The sequence below is a fragment of the Ailuropoda melanoleuca genome, chromosome 14 (genome assembly GCF_002007445.2).
Source record: "Ailuropoda melanoleuca isolate Jingjing chromosome 14, ASM200744v2, whole genome shotgun sequence".
Taxonomy (NCBI): domain Eukaryota; kingdom Metazoa; phylum Chordata; class Mammalia; order Carnivora; family Ursidae; genus Ailuropoda; species Ailuropoda melanoleuca.
The window spans coordinates 29,895,597-29,915,319 of record NC_048231.1 but is presented as its reverse complement, the minus strand read 5'-3'; the positions used below and the strand labels follow the sequence as shown (position 1 = coordinate 29,915,319).

General features: G+C 40.0%; 1 protein-coding gene across 2 annotated transcripts in view; it reads left to right on the top strand.

Moving 5' to 3' along the window:
• PPP4R3A (protein phosphatase 4 regulatory subunit 3A) overlaps positions 1 to 9,501 on the top strand; it is a 37,930-nt gene extending 28,429 nt beyond the window's left edge. For both annotated transcript variants that reach the window (XM_011226934.3, XM_011226933.3), the window contains exons 11-15: positions 4,527 to 4,696; positions 5,533 to 5,675; positions 6,386 to 6,576; positions 6,965 to 7,191; positions 8,261 to 9,501. In XM_011226934.3, the coding sequence (XP_011225236.1) occupies positions 4,527 to 4,696; positions 5,533 to 5,675; positions 6,386 to 6,576; positions 6,965 to 7,191; positions 8,261 to 8,371 (842 nt within the window). In that variant the 3' untranslated portion in view covers positions 8,372 to 9,501. The remainder of the gene's footprint in view (positions 1 to 4,526; positions 4,697 to 5,532; positions 5,676 to 6,385; positions 6,577 to 6,964; positions 7,192 to 8,260) is intronic.
• The last annotated feature ends 10,222 nt before the right edge of the window (positions 9,502 to 19,723 follow it).

The window sequence follows — 19,723 nt, the reverse complement described above, 5'->3', positions numbered from 1 at the left end:
ACCTCAGGTACTTTAGAGCAAGGGTGCCAAACCTCAGAAGTGACCAGATGCAGCCTGTGCTCTACTTTTGCATGACCTGCAAGCTGAAAAGTGGTTTTTAGGTTTCTTAAAGGGTTGTTTAAAAACAACAACTACAGAGGCCATATGCGGCCTATGAAGCCTAAAATGTGTACTTGTAAACCATATTTATGGGGAAAGTTTGTCCGCTCTTAGAGCAACGACTAGGTTGTTCTTGGTTATGTTATCTTTCAAAAATTAACTTTAACTGTGTTCTTAAGGCCCTAGTTTGTGAAGTAAAGCATGTTTCAGAATTGGAAGTAGGTTATTTAAAACTATTCTTGATCCCAGCAGCCAGCCTTTTTTGGTAAGTTGACAGACCAAGACTTAGAGGCTCAATAAAATATGTCTGCTTGTAACTTCTTTCTTTTGGTTTCTATAGGTAAGTTTGTTGTTTGGTGGTGATTTGACGGCATCACAATCATTCACTAATTAGAGGCCTGAACATACATACCCAGTTTTGCTATTTTTTTTAACCTCATTTACAAATTTTTTACTTAATGGATTTAAAAAAATATCCTAAAATTATAAAAACGTGGTTTATAAGGATGTTTCTGATGTTGATTTGCTCTAAAATATTTTATCTTTAAAATAGTATTAGAAATAAGTATCCTTCTAAAAACATGAAACTTTCTATCAGGGTAACAGTTACAGTTGCCTTAGTTTTTCTGGCTAAAGTACACACTGGAGGAATGATTGAGAGTACATGTATTCACGGTATATTCTCGTTTTCCAACTTTTCAGGTGTTTAGTGCAGTTACTTTCTGTTGATTGTCCAGGAACTTTGATGTTACCTTAGTAATCTTTTTCAGCCAGAAGTAACAGGTAGCATTTTGTGGCATTAACCTAGACTGCTAAGGATAGCAAAAATAAATTATTTTGGTTCTACTGTACTAATATCCATGAGCTTCGCATTTGCAAAAGAAGAGCTTTTAAACTCATAGTCATTTTCCTTACGTACCTACTACAGCAAAACAGAGCCCCATGACCAAGTTGAGAAGGAGTTCGCTACAAACCTTTCTTTCTTGTTACCGTAGAAAGTTTTGTTTGAGTGTGGGAAAGGGAGGTTAGGACAGAATGGAAAAACTAAATGAATAAGTTAATCAGTTTTATTTTGATAAATGTATTAAACACCTACCATATTTTATCAGTTTTAAGCTCTGCATTTTAGACATTTATGATCTCTCAAATCAAGGTGAGTCTTAAAATTAATGGCATGTCATTGTGATTGATCTGTTTGTTTGATTTTCTTAGTAGTAGAGAAAGTTTTTTGCAATCAGGGGCATCTCAGATTTGATGAAGATGCTTAGATACCTGGAAATTACAAGGAAAATGCGGACCATTAAGACCTGGACTCCGCTGTCGGGGTTTTGAGTTCAGTTAGGAGGAGATAGTCATGTAAAAACGATGTCCAAAGTACTATATTGAGGTGTGTTTGAAAGCATAGTGGAAAAATTTTATTCTACATGAATGAGTCAAATCAGGAAAATTTCGCAGGAGAGGTCAATTGGGTTGTGTCTTGGTCCTGGGAGAATGTGACATTCTTGGTGGAAGGCACAGTTGATGTACGTATGTGGGAAAAGTGTAGCATGATACTGGTTTGGTGTGGGGGGACACACAAGTCCAGTGGGAGAGTGCAGGAAAGGAAAAGGCTTTCTCAGTTCAGTTCATCTCATTATTTTGCTTGCAGTATTACAAAGAAATTTTCAGTTTAACGAGAACTATGAAGAGATACATTACAAGGAAGGTTTATATTGTAGGAAACTAAGCATGTTAGCAAAATTTTAGTTATGTTTTACTGTTTGGTTTAACAATAACTCAGTTCGAAAAATGCTGACTCTTAAATGAATCTATGTGGCTGTCTTCCCAGATTCAGAACATAAGTAGTTTCTGGAAGAAGATGCCAGTCATTAGGAATGAGCATTCTAGGACTGGCTTTAAGAGTATACAGTAGGAGTTTTTGATCAAGGATTTCTAAAAGAGCTAAGTGGGACGTTTAGGATGTTTTCAGTCTTCTAAGATTATACACTGAAAGTATTAGAGTGTTTAAGGGAGGGTTTCATAATTAAGTTTAGATGCCCTCTTGTAAGGACAAAAGATAATGAGTGGTTAAATGTAAACAGTTTGGGGACTTACGGAACTTCTCCTTTTTTATATCTGCTGCTTATTAGAATGCTTTTATCCTATTTAAAGACAACGAATCAGGTGTGTAGGTGAGACAAGCAGTCCTTTAAAAATTTAGGTCTTTGTAAGGTTAGATTCTGTACATACGCCACTTTTACCAGTCTCATTTCCTTGGCCTTTCAGGATTCATGTTGTCTAGTCTTTTGTTAAAAATATGGAAATCTGTGACAGGAATAAAACACAATTTTATCATAGATGCTTTTATTCAGCCATCATAAGTTACGTAGGAGGCAAAAAGTCTCAACTTTGAGACGTGAAATCTCATGTTGTGTTAACATAGAGATGAATTACTTGTTTTAGAGATGACTGAAACGAAGCCCCAGAGATTCCTGGCAAGTTAATGAAGGTTAGAGATAAGGGAAGCAGAGTGCACTTAACATTGGAAGCCCAACAGTTCTGCCACTGTGACCTATTCCAAAAGCTTTCTCTAATTTCCTTTGAGCGATTCAACTTCATAGAGCTTGCTGGTAAATTTTTGAAAGCAGCTTTTGTTCAGCAGCAAGTAGTGGTTGGCTATTCTTGATGCAGTTTTCTTTTGGGGGAGGGTTTTGAATGGAAATAACCCAGTTCTGGATATAAATAAATCAGGGCAAATTGAAATGAGGAGCAAAACAAAGACCGTTAGAACCCCACCTCTGTCTACACCAGCAGTTTTTCGACAGAACTGCTCTTGAGGGAATGGTGGCACTGCATACCTTGGTCTTAGTGAATTCTAGGAAGGGAGTTTCTTTTCACTTACCTGGGAACTGCATGCAGCCCACGGGGTTCAGCTAGTGTGTGTTATGGTAGGACACAAGTCTCCACGAAGCCTGCACAGTTGGGGTACCAACTCAAAATAATCGCTCTTGCCCTAATTAATTACTAAAAACTTCACATTTGGCCTGAGCTCTAAAGTACTGATTTTTATTCTAACAAATGGAACTGCCTCACTAGTTCCTTTGTCAAGTGACATTACAAAACACCAAACTCTGAAATCATTGTTTGGGGAAGATAAACCCTTGTTAGGCTTTGACTTAACACACAGGTGCCTCTTACTGTTTAAAATGTCTTATTTCACCATGCTTATGTATTTGAAAATAATTCAGTAGTTTAAAAAAAATGCAATTACTATTCTATAAATTATTTTGAAACTCCCTGCCCAGAGTGTCACTTTAGAAAGAGACACTCTTAAAGAAGTTGCATTGTTAAGGCAGTTTATAGCCAACTGTACCTAACTGGGCATTCACTTGTGGACCTCTTTTCTGCCAACTAAAGAAACATTGAGCTGCTTTACTCCTCTGCCTTCCCACCCAGAAACCGTGTCAGCATGGTTGCCTGGCTACCTGCTCATGAAGGACTTGATTAATAACAAATTGGCAATTTAACGAGCCACTTCCATGATCTCCAAAGAAACCAAAATACAAACACAATATTTAATCTTGCCAACCGAAGACGATGTGACTGCATGAAGTGAGTATGCTTTTTTGAACTGTTTACAATAAGTGGGGCATTAACTTACTGACAAACTCCATGTAGGTAAAGAGGGCTTTGTCTAGCTGTCTGAGTATATTTGGATCTTGACGAATGGTGACCTAAGTAACTCCCCATACCTCAAGATGTAAATATACCTTTTAATCTGTAAGTTAAAGCCTAATTAATTGTAAAAAGGAAAATTAGGAAAAAAATTAAAAAGCATACTCGCTGCAATAAGCATAGAGGACCACATTTTAAACACAACATCCTCTAAATTTATCTCTAAACTATGGGAAGGCAAGTTTTGGGTCATGCAGAGTTCTGTGGGTTTAGAGTAGTTCCCCCGACACATCCACAAACCAACCAACGTAAAGTAAACCCAGAACTCTAAAGCCAAACAGTAAAGAGTGTCCAAAAATAATGAAGATCAAATTATACAGTGGATTGCCCTAAGAAAACAATGGTTTTTCTGTTGTTTTTAAGGTGTATGTAAAAGGATATATTCAGAATTTTCTCATCTTAAGTAGTATGAAGTTAATTCATTTGCTAGCCCCATTTTAGCTTTTATTTTAGATGTAGAGTACATTTTGGTCATTAGTAAATTCCAGAATTTTTCTGGCTCTCCAAGACTTGTGTTCTATAATGACATACACTACTTCTAGGGTACATTTTTCTGATAACCCTTCTGCAGTCCTTGTCTTTAGGTTCGTGCTTCTGGAAGCAGTAGCATTTCACTGCACAAAGAACTGTATTTATTAAGCAGGTCTTTTTTAATAAGTCTAAAATATGGAAGTGTGGTATGTAATTTGAACAATAATGCCTCTGTGTTTCAGGTGCTCTTCGTTTTAAGAGAAAGATTATTGGATTAAAAGATGAGTTTTACAACCGCTACATAATGAAAAGTTTTTTGTTTGAACCAGTAGTCAAAGCCTTTCTCAACAATGGATCCCGCTACAATCTGATGAACTCTGCCATTATAGAGATGTTTGAATTTATTAGAGTGGTAGGTTCTGTATTAGAATGTTGGTTTTAATTGAGAATATTGAATATGCATTATTAGTATTTTGGCTTATTCGAGATTAAATTTGAAGAAAATTTTTAAAAACTTGTAGAAATTCCATTCAAAGTAATGAAAACCAAAACGATCTTCTCTCAGCAGCTGTGACTCCTTCATAGGATGACTTCAAAGAAAACTGATCTAACACTGTCATGGCACTCAGCTCATTTTAGGACAGAATGACAGTTGATAGAAAGTATTTGATGTGGTTTTATTTTGTTTTGGTTTTAACTCTGAGGTTTTCTGACTTTGGACTTTGCCCTCTATATTTTTAAAGAACAATTTTGTAACCAGTTCGATTCTTTACTAAAATTAGTAGTCAGTAGTCGGCTTGTGGTTCCCCCACAAGTGTGTGTCAGAATTATCTGTGGCATGCTTTTTTAAAAAAATTATGGTAAAATGTTTATCACATAAAATTTGGCGTTTTAAGTGTACAGTTCCTTGGCGTTCAGTACACTAACACTGTTGTACAGTTATCCCCACTGTCCATCTCTAGCACTTTCCTGTGATGTGCTGATCCCACTCCCACATTCAACTTGAGTAAGAGTTGTCTGGGGCGCGACCTGGGCATTTACTTGAGGAAGACCCATAGTTAATTCTGAGACACACCAAAAATTGGAGACCACAGAGTAGCCATTTATGCCCATTTTCGTTGTTTTGTTATCTCTGAGATTAGCTAATAATTTAACAAAGCTAAACTGTTTTGGGCAGGTTTATGAATTACCTAAAGCCTATTTTGCTAAAATAACTTTTGTATTTTTCATTATAATTCTTGTCTATAGGAAGATATAAAATCATTAACTGCTCATGTCATTGAAAATTACTGGAAGGCACTGGAAGATGTAGATTATGTACAGACATTTAAAGGATTGAAACTGAGATTTGAACAACAAAGAGAAAGGCAAGATAATCCCAAACTTGACAGGTAAATTACCACATTTTTTCACCTCTTCATTCAAGTTGTATGGTGGTTGCCTCTTTTTGCTTGTTTCATATTTGGCTTGGCCAGGGGAGGGGATGCACAGTGGTTGTAACTTTCTGTAACGGGTACCGTGCATGTTTTCCCGAAGGTGTATGTGGTGTTTGTAAGACCTGTAGACTCTTCCTCAGGCATATATGAAGCTAGATAATGAGAAAGAAAACCCAACCACTACGTGGTAGTGGGGCTTCATGTGTCCAAATTAAAATCAAAATAGGGTATGTTTTAAAGTCCATGAATTAGGACTTGTTTCTGAGGTTAACAAGTTTAATAACTGATCTATAATAGTACAGTTTCCATAATAGTTTGATTCCCCTAGTTAACACTAGATAGGGTGGGGTGTTCAGTTCTATGAAAAGTCTGGTTCTTCATTAGCCTCTCTGTATATAAAACGATCTATTTGGAGCACCACTTGAAGACTATCTGAAAGAGTCTTTGTATGAGTCCCTTTTTTTTTTTTTCTTTTTTAAGATTTATTTATTAGAATATGGGGAGGGGGTGAGGGAGAAGCAGACTCCCTGTTGAGCTGGGAGCCCGATGTGGGGCTCAGTCCCAGCACCCTGAGATCATGACCTGAGCCAACGGCAGACCCTTAACTAACTGACTGAGCCACCCAGGTGCCCGGAGTCTATTTACTTTCTTTTCTTTATTCCTAGTATGCGTTCCATTTTGAGGAATCATAGATACCGAAGAGATGCCAGAACACTAGAAGATGAAGAGGAGATGTGGTTTAACACAGACGAAGATGACATGGAAGATGGAGAAGCTGTCGTGTCTCCATCTGACAAAACTAAAAATGACGATGATATCATGGATCCAATAAGTAAATTCATGGAAAGGAAGAAATGTATGTTGAAAAGCTGGGCAAGGAAAAATGGCGGCTTTCCCACTCTAGGCTTATTCTGTATAACTTGTCAGAATGAGGAGTTATCTACTTTGTTATGACATAGATTTTTAGAGACTTTGTTGCTTTCTAGAATGTGAATTAATAGCTGTGGGTGAAAGCATGGACCAAATTTTCTTAATCTGACTTGACCCAGGAGAAATACATTATTTCAGGAAGGGGAGGGGCACTGAATACTGAAGATCTCATTCCTTCTCAGTAGTGAACTGAACTTGTGTTTTTCCCTAGCAAGGGAGTGAGCTAGTTAATTGTGGTTTAGTGCCACCTCATTTGGGGGGATTAAAAAAAGAGGAGGATGGGTGACAACTATTGACAATATTCTTATTTTTAGTAAAAGAAAGTGAGGAAAAAGAGGTGCTTCTGAAAACGAATCTTTCTGGTCGGCAGAGCCCAAGTTTCAAGCTTTCCCTCTCTAGTGGAACCAAGACTTCTCTCACCAGCCAGTCACCTGCAACCAATCTGCCTGGTTCGCCAGGCTCCCCGGGATCCCCAGGATCTCCAGGCTCTCCTGGCTCTGTCCCTAAAAGTACATCTCAGACGGCAGCTATTACTACCAAGGTACAGTCAGACTTGCAGGCCTGTCTCAACAGTAATTGTGACTAAGATTTCGTTTGGTTACTATCTTTTGGAACTGATCTAATGTTTCTGAATGAGAGAGAGAAGTTCTCCACTACCTGAATGTATGGAAAACCTGAGCAATTTCCCAAAGGTTTTTATGACCAACACAAAAGGCTGAATGAATTATTTTCGTTATCTGCGTTTTAGAACTCAGGTTCAGATTTGTATCAGAACATTTACAGAAATTTTAAAGTTACTCTGTCAGCTTTCCCAGTTAATTCCCAGCTAAAGGCTGGTGTGGAGCAAAGGTCAATATCTGGACATTCTGCTTTGTCAAGCAATATTTATAAAAAAGAATTAACCATCATCAACATTTCATAAGAAAGGATGACAATTTTAACACCAAAAATGTGGACAAGACAATCTCAGAATAAAAACCAATTCTTTTCACTACCTCCTCCTGTCCTGGACTAGCAGTTAACAGACTGGCGTTTGGGACGTGTTGATCTAAGCCAGGAATGTCATGCCCCGTGCACAGTTCCTTTTACTCTGACAGGAGTGTGAGACCCCTGAGGGCTAAGAAGTGAATCGATGTTAAAATGAAGGGGCAGGCTGAGGGCACCACAGGGTGAATTTTTCCACAGCCCCCCGCCCCGCCGAGGAGCTACAGTGGTGCCCGGAGAAGGCGGGGGTCTGAAAGGAGGCGGGAGGAGAGGCACGATCGCCTTCCTAACTTCTGGTAGTTGGTCTGCCCTCATTTCTGTTAGTCATTAGTCTGTTTATCTGTTGTAGTTTTCAAGATTTTGCTAATGCACTGTTAAGTCTTAGAAACAGTAGTTATTAAATTGAAAAGGTTTTATCTCCTGGCTCACTTGTTAAATTTATAAACTAAAAGTTTTGTTATGAAAAATATAGGAAAAACACAGTGACTTTGAGTTGCATATAATCTCACTGTCCAGAAATAACCACACTTAGTATAATGGGGGTGGTGGTGGAAATCTGTGTCCTTTATCTAGTATTTATGTGTTAAAGTTTGTTTTTTAAAAGCTACGTTTTTCTTTCTGAACAGGGAGGCCTCGTGGGTCTGGTGGATTATCCCGATGACGACGAAGATGATGACGAGGATGAAGACAAGGACGACACGCCACCATTGGCGAAGAAAGCAAAGTTTGAGTCGTAATAACGGCAACTGCCTATGGTCAGTACCTGTTGAGAAAACTGGTCTCCACCCCTCCCCCCTACAAAATCCACAACAGAGCAGTGGTCTCGTGAACGACTGGTCCGGATCAGCCTCCACACTTGACTCTGCTCATCAAGTGCCAATTCGATGGAGCAGGAGGAGGGGTACTGTCCGTTTAGGGGAAGGACTTAAGCCTTTGAGCTCTCCAGCTTGGACCACACATTGCCCTTTTCTCAGGGAAGGAAATGGAAACAAAAAGCCAACAGGGCAGGGGTTTTGTAAGTGGAACTCTGGATTGACTGGTCAGTTGCTACAATCAGAGTATGCTTTCTCGGACCATGTTTGAGACTCAGAAGAATAGGCTTTTGTGCCATAATTCTTCACTAGTTAAGAATGCCAGCAGTTTCTTTGTATAAAGAGACCTGCCTTTAAAATCATACATTCTGAACATTTTAGTCAAGCTACAACAGGTTTGGAAAACCTCTTTGGGGGAGGGGCGAATATAAAGTTTCCTCTTTTTTATCTGTTCCCTTTGCCCTTCAAACTGCAGATTTTTTTTTAAAGTGGGGATTTGTCCCTACTTGATTAAAGATTGAGTGGAATTCTAGATGTGGTCATTTGTGTCATAATTTTTTTTGTTTCATTTTCTTTTTGATTTTTTCTCCCCTGAGTGTATGCTTAGTTGTTGAGTATATATATTTGGGACCATTAAAACTTTTTTTGATGTAATATAACGTAACGTCGTGCTGGTACCTGTTTTACCATGTGTAATTTTTGTTCACATCACAGTTCTTAATTAATTTGTTTAGAGTTTTATGAAAGATGGTATAGTTTTTATTGACAAAAACAAAGTAATCTTACAACTATGTGCATACAAAAGCAATACTATTTTGTGACTAAATATTTTATATTAAAATTTACATCAGCAGCTGTCTCGAGAATTCAGGGAAATAGAGTGGAATTTAAAATTTCAACAGTTTTGTTAAACCTAGAAACGTGAAATTAGTATTCCAAAGAGATTCTGAAATTTCGTATCTTGGGAAAATGACGGTACATTAAATCAAAATTGAGGCTGGATGATTTAAAAATAACATTTGACTTTTGAATAAAAAGAAAAGTGAAGAGTAAGAGAAACTGTATTAGTTGTATGCTTCTTTTTTTTTTTTTCTTTTTCTTTTTCCTTTCACCACTCCCTTTGGAATACCAGCTGGAGTTGTACGTGGTGGTTCCTAAGTAAATACTTGGCCAGAGGACCACCAGCCAGTCCCTTGTTACAGCAGTGTTTTTAAATAGGTTCTTTTTATTGTCTTAGGTGTGCTAAAAATTCTTTTAAGGAAATGAAAAATACTTTAATGTCACATTCCCTCACTTTTTTTTATAACCTTTTAGAACTTACTGAAGAATGTGTTTGCAAATATGAATAAAAATCCATACCCGGGAAAGGATACTATTTTAAGTATCATCTATTTTAACTGAGTGTCTAACAAGCACTGTGTGCTTCTGTCTTCTCTTTTGCTTAGTCCTCCGTACATTCTAACGTGTGGTACCAAAAACAAGGTTATACTGAATAGCGGATAGAAAACCAGAAAGTGATAACTTGCTGTAGTCATGAAACAAGTTTTATTGTTGGCTGATTATTTTTTTAACAGAAATTTTAGGTGCATAATTAACTGTAAGAGTTTAAGTGTATTTACTACAGTATAGAGCTGCTTGTGAGCCCCAAGTTCTGGCTATTAATAATTGAAGTTAATCAAGTTATCTTGAAAATAAAGAGAAGAAAGATCTTAAGTTTAATTATATTACGTCTTCCTTTGTGCCTTAACCATACTGACTTTCTGGCTAGGCTCTGGAACACTTGTTCTGAAAGTTCTTGAGGGGAGGAGCATCCCTTGCTTTCATAAATTCTGATCCAATAAAGTGTTAACTATTGGCCTTCAACAGGAGATGCCCCTTCACTGATAGACGGTTGCATTTTCTTAGCTATTAGTGATTGATTATATAGTGACTGAAGCAGAAAATTGACACAAGTTGCTGTAACAGAAATTAGGTCTACAACAGCTTGTCATTTCATAGAGAGAGAACTTAGCAACAAATTGCTAGAAAGACGACACCGGAGTTGACAATCCACCTGATTCAGAAGTCGAATCTCTTGAACAGATACTGTCTATCTTGGTAACGGATGTAAACACCATGGTGTGAACAGATATAAATTGTTATTTTCCATTTTAATGATATGTATTGGTTCTTTTGCTCATTTTGCAATGTTGAAAATGAAAAAAACTCACTTCCCATTTGATTACCCAACAACTTCTGACAAAGACTTATAATTAACTGCAGGAAACACCTTGATGTCCTGTCATCCAGAAATGCTACCCTGGCTTTTTTTTTTTTTTTTCTTTTTCTTTTGTTTGGATACAATTGAAGCCTGACTAAAGTTTTTTTCCCCTGACTATACTCAAATCCTGCACATAATTTTCTCTGGGAGTCAATTTTTGTGAATTTGGAAATGAAGGAGAGGCATGGAATGGGGAACCTTCCTATTCTTGTTCTAAATTGATTTAAAGCAGTAGTCTTTATAAAGTTTGCAAGATTAGAACAGCAAGCAGTTTAAACTGGAAGATATTTGTAAGTGGAAAACGAAAACTTAAGTCAACAGAGTTCTAGTATTTACCATAAATATGTTTAAACTGCGCTGTCAAAATCACTTTTGAAGGAAAAATCAGGACCTTCAAAATTCTTAATATATAAGGTTATATTAACTTTTTCTGCCCTAACATCCATTTTGAGCAAGGGGATTATAAAAACATTTTTACGGGATGGATCGTCGTCTGCCATGACACAGACGCTGAGGAAACATGAAGAAGTGGGGCAGGGTCTGCCCTGCTACCTGTGGTACTGATTCTTCTCTTGGGCTTTAATGTTTCCTCTTGGCTCTTGGGAATGATAACTAAAAGAAACGACGTGTAAAACGCCTCTCTTCAGATAGATAAATGTCTACTGGAGTTGGAGGTCTTGGTCCTTAAAATAGCCCTGGTTGGAGAGACCAATTTCCTTGACCTTTTCGCTGTCCTAGGTAAGTTCTGTGGACTCGGGAAATACAGATTTCTCCAACATGATGCTAAATGGGTTTTGATTGAACTTACATTCCCACTGTTTTAAAGAACATTCTCTGGTGTATCACATTCTACCTACCCATTGAATGGACCCTTTTCTGTCCTTGTATTTCTTGACTCTTAGGTAAGAAATCCTAAAGCACATGGCGTTACAGAGGCCAAGGTATGGAGAAGACCGCGGATAGTAGCAAATACTGCCTTTCTATCCCCTGATAGCTCCCTTCTTCACCCCTTAAATGCTGGGAATCTCTACTGCCTCGCCATGGGTGCCCATCTTCCCAAACTCCAGCGAGGGCACCTTCCTTTGCTGTCCCTGACCCAGTCATGCATGCTGTGCCCTAAAGACTGCCTTACCCTGTCATGTGCACTTCTGAATGCTCTTCCTGCTTCACCAGCTGATAAATGTACATTCATCTTTCAGCATTTGGAAGCGTGCCCCTGACACTGTTCCTTCCTTGAGGAAGAGGTTTATACCCTTTTCAGCTTTGTTGCCATAGTAGCTAGCATGACACCCAGCCCACAGATGGCCCTCCAGCAAGTTTACTAGGTGAATGAAGAAAATACTGAGTAATGTGCACACAGAATATACAGACTGGGAAAGTCTTTTGGCTGATGCCCTTATGGTCAAGAATGTGTCAAACTCTTGACCCTATAAGATTCCCTCTTTGTGGATGTAAAGGGAGAGCTTGAGGACCTCTGTCCTGTCCTTTGTACCTTAGGTGAGTAATACCAACAAGGGATAACTTTAAGTTTACAGAATTACCCCCATACTGAGTCATTTCAGCAACTCCTAAAATTCTATTTAAGCTTTCCTGGTCTGTTCCCTGGATCCAGCACCTTTAACTCATTAACTGCCGCTTACCGGGCCTTTAGATCATAGGTCATCTGTGTAGCCTCATACCGCTGGACCCAGCCAGGAGCCACCGATTCCACAGAACACTCACCTACCAGGATCAGACATTCATTAAATCTCACTCTTACTAAACGTTCGCATCTCAGTTTATCTCCTGGAACGTGAGATCCGAGAAGGCAGGCCTAGATGCATGTGATTCTCTTTGTGCGGCTAGCAGTATAACAATACAGATGATAGGGAGGTAGATACGTAGATAGTAAATAGGTCAGGCAGAGAGATTTCCTGTGTAGAATCAATTGATACTTGTCAGGCACGATAAAGAGCCTGGAAAATGTAATCACTCAAAACTATAGCACTTCACTTTTGCATTAAGTATCTTTTTACAGAATCTGTTTTTGTTGCCTTGCAGAAAACAGATTGATCTGACTTTAATGTTACTGTAATTCATAAATTGCTACTTCGGGTTTTCTCATCCTAAACTGTAAAGCACAACTCAAGAGGAAGAGAAGGAAATAATGAGACGGTTCATTAAATACCCTCCAAGATGGTTCTGTCGGGTTTGTGCTGTGAGGTGGGAGTCCCATCAAAAACACTAAGAGCCTGGAAAAATTTACCTTTTAGGATTGTAGGGTGGCTTTCAAAAAGTTTAAGAATGTGAGGAACAGCTGTGAGTGAAAACGTTTCACCCAAATCCACCCTGCCCCCACTGAAGCCTTTTTGAGAACCTATTCTGGAAAGGTAATAGGGGTTGGGTGGGATGGGTGAAATAAACCAAACAGGCTGAGGGAGTACTCAGGAAATTTCGTAATCTGTGCTCCATGCATGCTGACTGATCGATGGAGTCGAAGAGCAGATTTCTTGGTAGAAATTGGTGAAAAGTTGAGAATATAGACCAAGTATTATAGAAACAGCACAGTCAGAAAGGCCTAGATTTGAATTCTCACTCTGCTACTAAGACCTTAGGCAAGTTCCTTGAGCCTTGGTTTCCCCATCTCTAATGGAAGTAACATCACAACACAAGTGTAAGGACTTCAGAATAGATGTGTGTGTGTGTGTGTAGAGAGAGAGAGAGAGAAAGAGAGACAGCAACTCTCCCAATGGCAGCTACTCAATGGATGGTAGCTATTGTGTTATATTAACATGGTCCACACCCGGAAGGAGACAGCTATGGTGTGAACCCTTCACAAACCGAAACTGCCTGTTTTTAGAAGTCACTCATAATCTCTGCAGTGCAGGGCTCGGTATACAATATACTGGTTAAGATTATACATCCAAGAATGGCACAGTAGGGGCTTGGCAAATCCTCCCTCAAAAAGCAATTTAAATACTGGGCAAAACTGTCAGAATGAGCCATTTCAGGACTTTGGAAGTTAGCCAAAGACATATAACAAACTGAAAAAAGTTGATTCAAGAATCTCAGTAAGAGGGGCAGCTGGGTGGCTCAGTTGGTTAAGCGTCTGACTCTTGATTTCAGCTCAGGTTGTGATCTCATGGGTCATGGGTTCGAGCCCCATGCCAGGCTCTGCACTCCGTGGGGAGCCTGCTTCAGATTCTTCCACAACCTTCTCCCTCTGCCACCTCCCCCTTCAAATAAATAAATCTTTAAAAAAAAAAAATGTCGACATGGTGAACAGTCTGTGGCATTTTGGTCTGGGGTTCCTCCCATCTCCACCCTCCCCCACTCCCTCAGCTCAACCTGCTGGTAGTCCTACCAGCGCAGGACAGCTGTAAACACACTGTCACAGCTGGGAGTGGCTCACTCGGACTGCAGGAAAACACACATACTCGCCTGTTCACAGAAACAGTAGCTTGAACAAGAGAAAAAAAGAGGATTCAAATTATTAAATTCAGAAATGAAAGCTATTTGGTTGGGGCCGTTGTTACCAACTTTATAGAAATAAAAATAATTATACAGGAATTTTTTTTTTTTTTTTAATTTTAGATGTGTGGGCATGCAAGTAGGGAGGGGCAGAGGAAGAAAGAATCTGAAGCAGACTCTGCACTGCGCGGAGCATGGAGCCTGATGCGGGGCTTGATTCCACGATTGTGAGATAATGACCTGAGCCAAAAACCAAGACTTGGATGCCCAACCGACTGAGCCACCCAGGTGCCCCAATTATAAAGGAATATTATGATTAACTGTATACCAATAAATTAACTTAGATAAAATGGACAGATTCCTGAAAGACACGAACTACTGAAATTAACTCAAGAAGAAACAGACAAAAATCTGAACAGACCAGTAATCATAAACTTCCCAACAGGGGCGCCTGGGTGGCACAGCGGTTGGGCGTCTTCCTTGGGCTCAGGGCGTGATCCCGGCGTTATGGGATCAAGCCCCACATCAGGCTCCTCTGCTGTGAGCCTGCTTCTTCCTCTCCCACTCCCCCTGCTTGTGTTCCCTCTCTCTGGCTGTCTCTATCTCTGTCAAATAAATAAATAAAATCTTTAAAAAAAAAAAAAAAACTTCCCAACAAAAGTCCAAGACCAGATGGCCTCACTGGTGAAGTCTACCAAATATTTAAAGAATAATTAATACCAATTACCAGACTCTTTCACAAATCAGAAGAGGAGGGAACACTTCCAAACTCATTTTACAAGGCCAGCATTGTCCTGATACCAAAATCAGACAAGGACACCACAAGAAAATGACAAGCTCATACCCCTGATGAGCACAGACACAAATATGATCAACAAAATACGTTATCAAACCAAATTCAACAATACGTTAGAAGGATCGTACACCATGATCACCTGGGATTTATTCCAGGTATATAGGGATGGTTCCACATCCACAAATCAATCAATGTGAATGTGACACATCAATAAAATGGAAGATAAAAATCCATGAGTGCTCTAGAAAAAGCATTTGGCGAAATTCATCTAATTATGATTAAAACTCCCTAAAAAACAAGTAGATATAGAAAGAAGACACCTCAGCATAATAAAGGCCGCATATAACAAGCCCGCAGTGGACATCGCGCCTGATGGTAAAAAGCTAAAAGCTTTCCCTCTAAGATCAGGGACTAGACCAGGATGCCCACTCTTGCCACCGTTGTTCAATATAGCATGGGAAGTCCTAGCCAAAAATATTAGGCGAAAAGAAAAATAAAAGACATCCACTTAGGAAGTAAAACTGTCAGTATTTGCAGAGGACAGGATATCACCAAGAGGACGCTAAAGGCTCCACTAAAAATCTGTTAGAAGTGGTAAATTCAGCGAAGACGCAGGGCACAAAATCAACAGATGAAATCCTGTTGCATTTCTGCACACTGACGACAAACTCAGAAAGGGAAGTTAGGGCTCAGGATCACCGTAGCGCAGGAAGAGCCTGAGAGCTCACCTCTTGCCGCAGACCCCGAACTGCAGCTACACACAGAACCGCCACCGGGGAGGAGCTAAGAGCAGCGGACAGATCACTCCCAAGTAAGGAGATCAGAGAGTCACGACAGGATGCAGGGGTGGAGACGTGGTCTGGCCAGGACCCACCACCCCACAAGCACAGAGGTTCTTCCTGAAGAACACGGGGTCCGGGCTCCATATTGGGCTCCATGGCTTGGGGACCTGCCCTGGGAAGATGAGCCCCGACAGCACCTGGCTTTGAAAATGGGGGGGCTTAATGCCTGGGAAGAGCCTGGAAAACCAAGCCTCTGCTTGCAAAGGGCGCCTCCACATCTCACCCTCCGAGGCCCAGCGCAGAGGGAGCGGTCTGAAAAGTGCCTGGGTTACATGGGAAGGAAATCTACTAACTGAGGGCACTGCCAGAGGGGCAGGGATCCGTTAGAACGTTCCCTGGTGAGGTAAGAACTGGTGGGCACCCTTTTTAGGGGGCGGTGGGGGTGGGGCACTGACCTTCCACCTGGAAGCCCAGCACCGGCAGGCACCGTTTCTGATGGTCTCCAGCTGCTCTGCTAGCACTGCCCGCCCCTCCCTGCTGTTCCCCCGAGGACGAGTTCCGCAGACACACCTGATGGGCCTGGAGCCCCTCCCAAGTGGCTCTCTGCCACCTCACGAGGTGGGCGGGTTCAGCCAGCACCGGAGCCCTTCGAAGTGCCCTTAACCCACACAGCAGCGTGCCGGCAGCAGCGGTGGCCAGGCCGCACAGGCAGGCAAGCCATGGCCACGCTTGCACCCGAGCCCACCCGGGCCAGACCAGTGGCAGCTGGACCTCACAGGCAATCGCTCTGCGGGACAGCCCCACACACCCATGAGCCTGCACCAACTGTGACCCATCCCTAAGAGGACGGTGCTCACAGCCCACACAGTGGACGCTCCGAGGGCACCTGGCTCAGGGGACCAGGGAGGTTTGTGTTACTGGGTCCTAAAGGACACCACTCCTTCAAAACCGGGGGACTACCTGACCTACTTAACACATAATAATAAGAGAGTTGGGCAAGATGAGGAGACAAAGGAATATGCTCAAAATGAAAGAACAAGACAAAACCTCAGGAATAAAGGAGACAGATCAGCAACTGACCTCATAAGGAGTTAAAAGTAATAGTCATAAGGATGCTCAATGAACTTCAGTGAAGAGATGAGCTCAGTGAGAACTTCAACAAACTATGAAAGGGAACCAACCAGAGCTGAAAAATAGATTAACAAATTAAAAAATACTCTAGATAGACTCAATAGCATGTAAGATGATACAGAACAGATCAGTGATCTGGAAGACAGGGTAGTGAAAATCATCCTAGCTGAACAGCAAAAAGAAAAGAAAGAGCGTTAAAAAACGAGGCTAGGGTAAGGAACTCTAAGGCAACATCAAGCACACTAACATTCACATTACCGAGTCCCAGAGAAAGACAAGGGAGGGGCAGAAAACTTGTTTGAAGAAATACTAGTTGGAAACTTCCCTAACCTGGGGAAGAAAAGACATCAGGCCTAGGAAACACAGAGAAACCCAAACAAGATGAGCCCAAGGAGGTCCACGCCAAAAGAGATAATAATCAAAATGTCCAAAATTAAAGATGAGAGAATCTTAAAAACAGTAAGAGAAAAAGCAACTAGTTATATACAAGGGAAACCCCATAAATCTATCAGCTGATTTTTTAGCAGAACTCTACAGGCCAGAAGCGAGTGGTATGATACATTCAAAGAGGAAAAAGGGAAAAACCAACAACCAAGCATACTGCACCTGGCAAGGTTATCATTCGGAACCGAAGGAGAAATAAGAGTTTCCCAGACAAACGAAAGTGAAAGGAGCTCCTCACTACTAAGTCGGCCTTAGTAATGTTCAAGGGACTTCTTTAAATGGAAAAGAAAAGGCTGTAATAGAAGAATACTATAAAAGGGAAAAGATCGCACAAAAGCAAAAACGAAGTAAAGGTAAGAGGTCAATCACTTACGAAGCCAGTATAAAGCTTAAAAAGACAAAGGTAGTAAAATCAGTTATATCCACAAAAATTAAGTAAGGATCTACACAATAAACAAAGGACAATATGACATTATACACATAAAACATGGAGGCAAGAGGAGGAAAAATGTGGTGCTTTCAGAATATGCTCGAACATAAGTGACCATCACCTTAAAATAAACGACTATATATGCAGGATGTTCTGAATGAACCTCACGGTAACCACAAACCAAAAACTCAGATACACACAAAAAAGAGAAAGGAATCCAAGCATAATGCTAAAGAAAGTCATTAAATCATAAAAGAAAAGAGCAAGATAAGAAGGAACAGAGAAGCATGGAAAAAACGGCCAGAAAACAACAAAATGTCAACCAATAATCTATACCTATGAATAATTACTTTAAAGGTGACTGAATGGATAAAACAAACACACAAACAGGACCCATCTACATCCTGCCTACAACAGACTCACTTCAGACCTAAAGACAAATACAGACTGAAAGTGAAGGGATGGAAAAAGATATCTCATGCAAATACAAGTGGGGGGAAAAAAAAAGCTAGGATAGCAGTACTTACTCAGAAAAAAAATAAACTTTAAAATAAAGATCATACCAAGAGACAATAAAGTCATTCTGTAACAATAAATGGATCAATGCAACAATAACATAGTAATTGTAAAGATGTATGCACCCAACATAGGAGCACCTAAATATATAAAGCCAGCATTAACACACACAGTAAAGGAAACTGAGAGTAATGCAGTAATAGCGGGGGACTTTAACACCCCATTTACATCAATGGATAAAACATCCAACAGAAAAATCAATGAGGAAACAGTGGCTTTGAACCTTAGACCAAATAGACTTAACAGATATTTACAGAACATCCCATCCAAAATACAGCAATAGATACCTTTTCAAGTGCACACGGAAAATTCTCCAGGATACATCACATGGTAGGCTACGTAACAAGTCTCAATAAATGTAAGAAGACCAAAGTTATATCAAGCATCATTTCTGACCATGATGGCATGAAACCAGAAACCAATTCAAGGAAAAAAAACTGGGAAAACACAAACATGTGAAGCTAAACAACATGCTATTAAACAACCAATGAGCCAGTAAAGAAAACAAAGATGAAATTAAAAAATAACTTCAGACAAATGAAAATGGAAACCCAGTTGTCCAAAATCTATGAGGTGCAGCAAAAACAGTTCTAAGAGGGAAGTTTACAGTAGTACAGACCCACCTCAAGAAAAAAGAAAAATCTCAATCTAATTTGACACCTAAAGAAATATAAAAAGAAGAATAAACAAAGTCCTGGGGCACTGGGTGGCTCAGTCAGTTAGGCATTTGCCTTTGGTTTGGGTCATGATCCTGGGAGGTCCAGAAATGGGGCCCCGTGTCAGGCTTCCTGCTCAGCAGAGAGTCTGCTTTTTCCTTTCCCTCTGCCCCCTCCCCCCGCTTATGCCCTCCCTCTCTCTCTCAAATGAATAAAATCTTTAAAAAAAAAAATAAGCAAAGTCCAAAGTTAGAAGGAAATAATAAATAAATAATAAAGGACAGAGTGGAAATAAATGAAATAAAGACTAAGAAACAATAGAAATGATCAGTGAAACTAAGAGCTAGTTCTTTGAAAAGATAAGCATTTAGACAGAGTCATCAAGAAAAAAGAGGACTCAAAATCAGAAATTAAACAGCAGTTACAACCAATACCCCAGAAACACAAAGGACAGGAGACTGCTAGAAACAATCATATGCCAACAAATGGGATTAGCTTTAAGAAATGGATAAATTCCTAGAAACATACAACCTTCCAGGACTGAAACAATAAACAATCTGAATAAATTACTAGTAATGAAGTTGAATCAGTAATCAAAACTTCACAACGAACAGAGGCCCAGGACCAGACAGCTACATAGGTGAATTCTACTAAACATTTAAAGAAGAGTTAATACCTATCCTCAGACTATTCCAAAAAACTGAAGAGGAATGAACACTTCCAAACTTCTATGAGGCCAGAATTACACTGAT